This window comes from Chrysochloris asiatica, unplaced genomic scaffold, assembly GCF_000296735.1.
Source record: "Chrysochloris asiatica unplaced genomic scaffold, ChrAsi1.0 scaffold00122, whole genome shotgun sequence".
NCBI classification, from domain to species: Eukaryota; Metazoa; Chordata; class Mammalia; order Afrosoricida; family Chrysochloridae; genus Chrysochloris; species Chrysochloris asiatica.
In genome coordinates this window covers 4,760,103-4,761,221 of record NW_006408640.1, presented here as the reverse complement: position 1 = coordinate 4,761,221, position 1,119 = coordinate 4,760,103, and the positions used below count along the sequence as shown (strand labels likewise).

At 46.2% G+C, this 1,119-nt stretch overlaps 1 protein-coding gene across 2 annotated transcripts; it reads right to left on the bottom strand.

Moving 5' to 3' along the window:
• Positions 1-249: 249 nt before the first annotated feature.
• LOC102821706 (nucleoside diphosphate kinase B-like) lies at positions 250-708 on the bottom strand. Of its 2 annotated transcripts, XM_006868698.1 has the most exons (2): positions 481-708; positions 347-367 (listed from the first exon to the last, which is right to left on the bottom strand). In XM_006868698.1, the coding sequence occupies exons 1-2, from the start codon at positions 706-708 to the stop codon at positions 347-349; spliced, it is 249 nt and encodes an 82-aa protein (XP_006868760.1). The 2 variants fall into 2 exon arrangements, with proteins under 2 accessions (XP_006868759.1, XP_006868760.1); XM_006868697.1 differs by having other exon boundaries at positions 250-708.
• Between the last annotated feature and the right edge of the window lie 411 nt (positions 709-1,119).

Here is a 1,119-nt window from a genome sequence, read left to right as displayed (position 1 = left end):
AGCAAGATTACATGCTTGTTTGTGTATTCCCTTTGAAATTCAGCCTTAGAGGGGAGTTTGTTAGAAGGCACTTGATTGCTAGCCTTGATGTCTTCCTGGCGAACAGCTTGTTTATTCTTTTTTTTTCCAGTTTCCAAAGGCTTTACTGATAAATGTGCTTTCGGAAAGGATCTTCAGTATCACATCGATTCCAAACCTCTGGCATGAAGAGCTGTGTCAAAGGCTCAGGTGTTGGTGTTTTGTCCACTCTTATTCATAGATCCAGTCATGGCTACAAGACTTGTAGTCAACCAATTCCTCTGGCTTAAACCAGAGACTGATTTCTTTCTCAGCACTTTTTACTGAATCACTGCCATGAATAATGTTCCTGCCAACCTGAATACAGAAATCTCCATGAATGGTGCCTGGCTTAGAATCCACTGGGTTAGTCTCCCCAAGCATCACTCCACCTGTCTTGACCACATTCAGCCCCTCCCAGACCATGGCCACAACTGGTCCTGAATTCATGTACTTCACCAGGCCCGGGAAGAATGGGCGGTCCTTCAGGTCAATATAATATTGCTTCAGGTGCTCCTCAGAGGCCTTCATGAATTTCATGGCCACAAGACGGAATCCCTTCTGTTCAAAGTGCTTGATGATGTCGCCCACCAGGCCATGCTGCACGCCGTCCGGCTTGATGGCAATGAAGGTGCGCTCCGTGTTGGCCATGGTCCCGGGAGCTGGCAGGGGAGCGGCGGACGCGTGTACTGCTGGCAGAGCAGAGATATGCAGCCAGCTTGTTTATTCTTGTAGTAGCCAGTCACGCTGACATTTTTGTTTTGGGTTTTAGCTGATGCTCTTTCTTAGAAGATGTATCTTCTATCACTGTAGCTGTCCCAGGCTGGTCTGTTTGTCCTTGCTAGTGGGAATGTCCCACCTCATAAGGTTCTGGATGGAACTCAGTATTCCACCTAAGGTCCTATACTATATAAAGGCTTTGCAAGAGGCCTATTTAACTAGGTAAGTTCTAGAACCCCTTTAAGGTATTCCAATCAGTTATTCCTGAAGACGGGCTTACAAGTTTTCTCTAATCGTGTTTCCCAACATTCCTTGCTATCCCACTCAAGTGTCTATTTTACA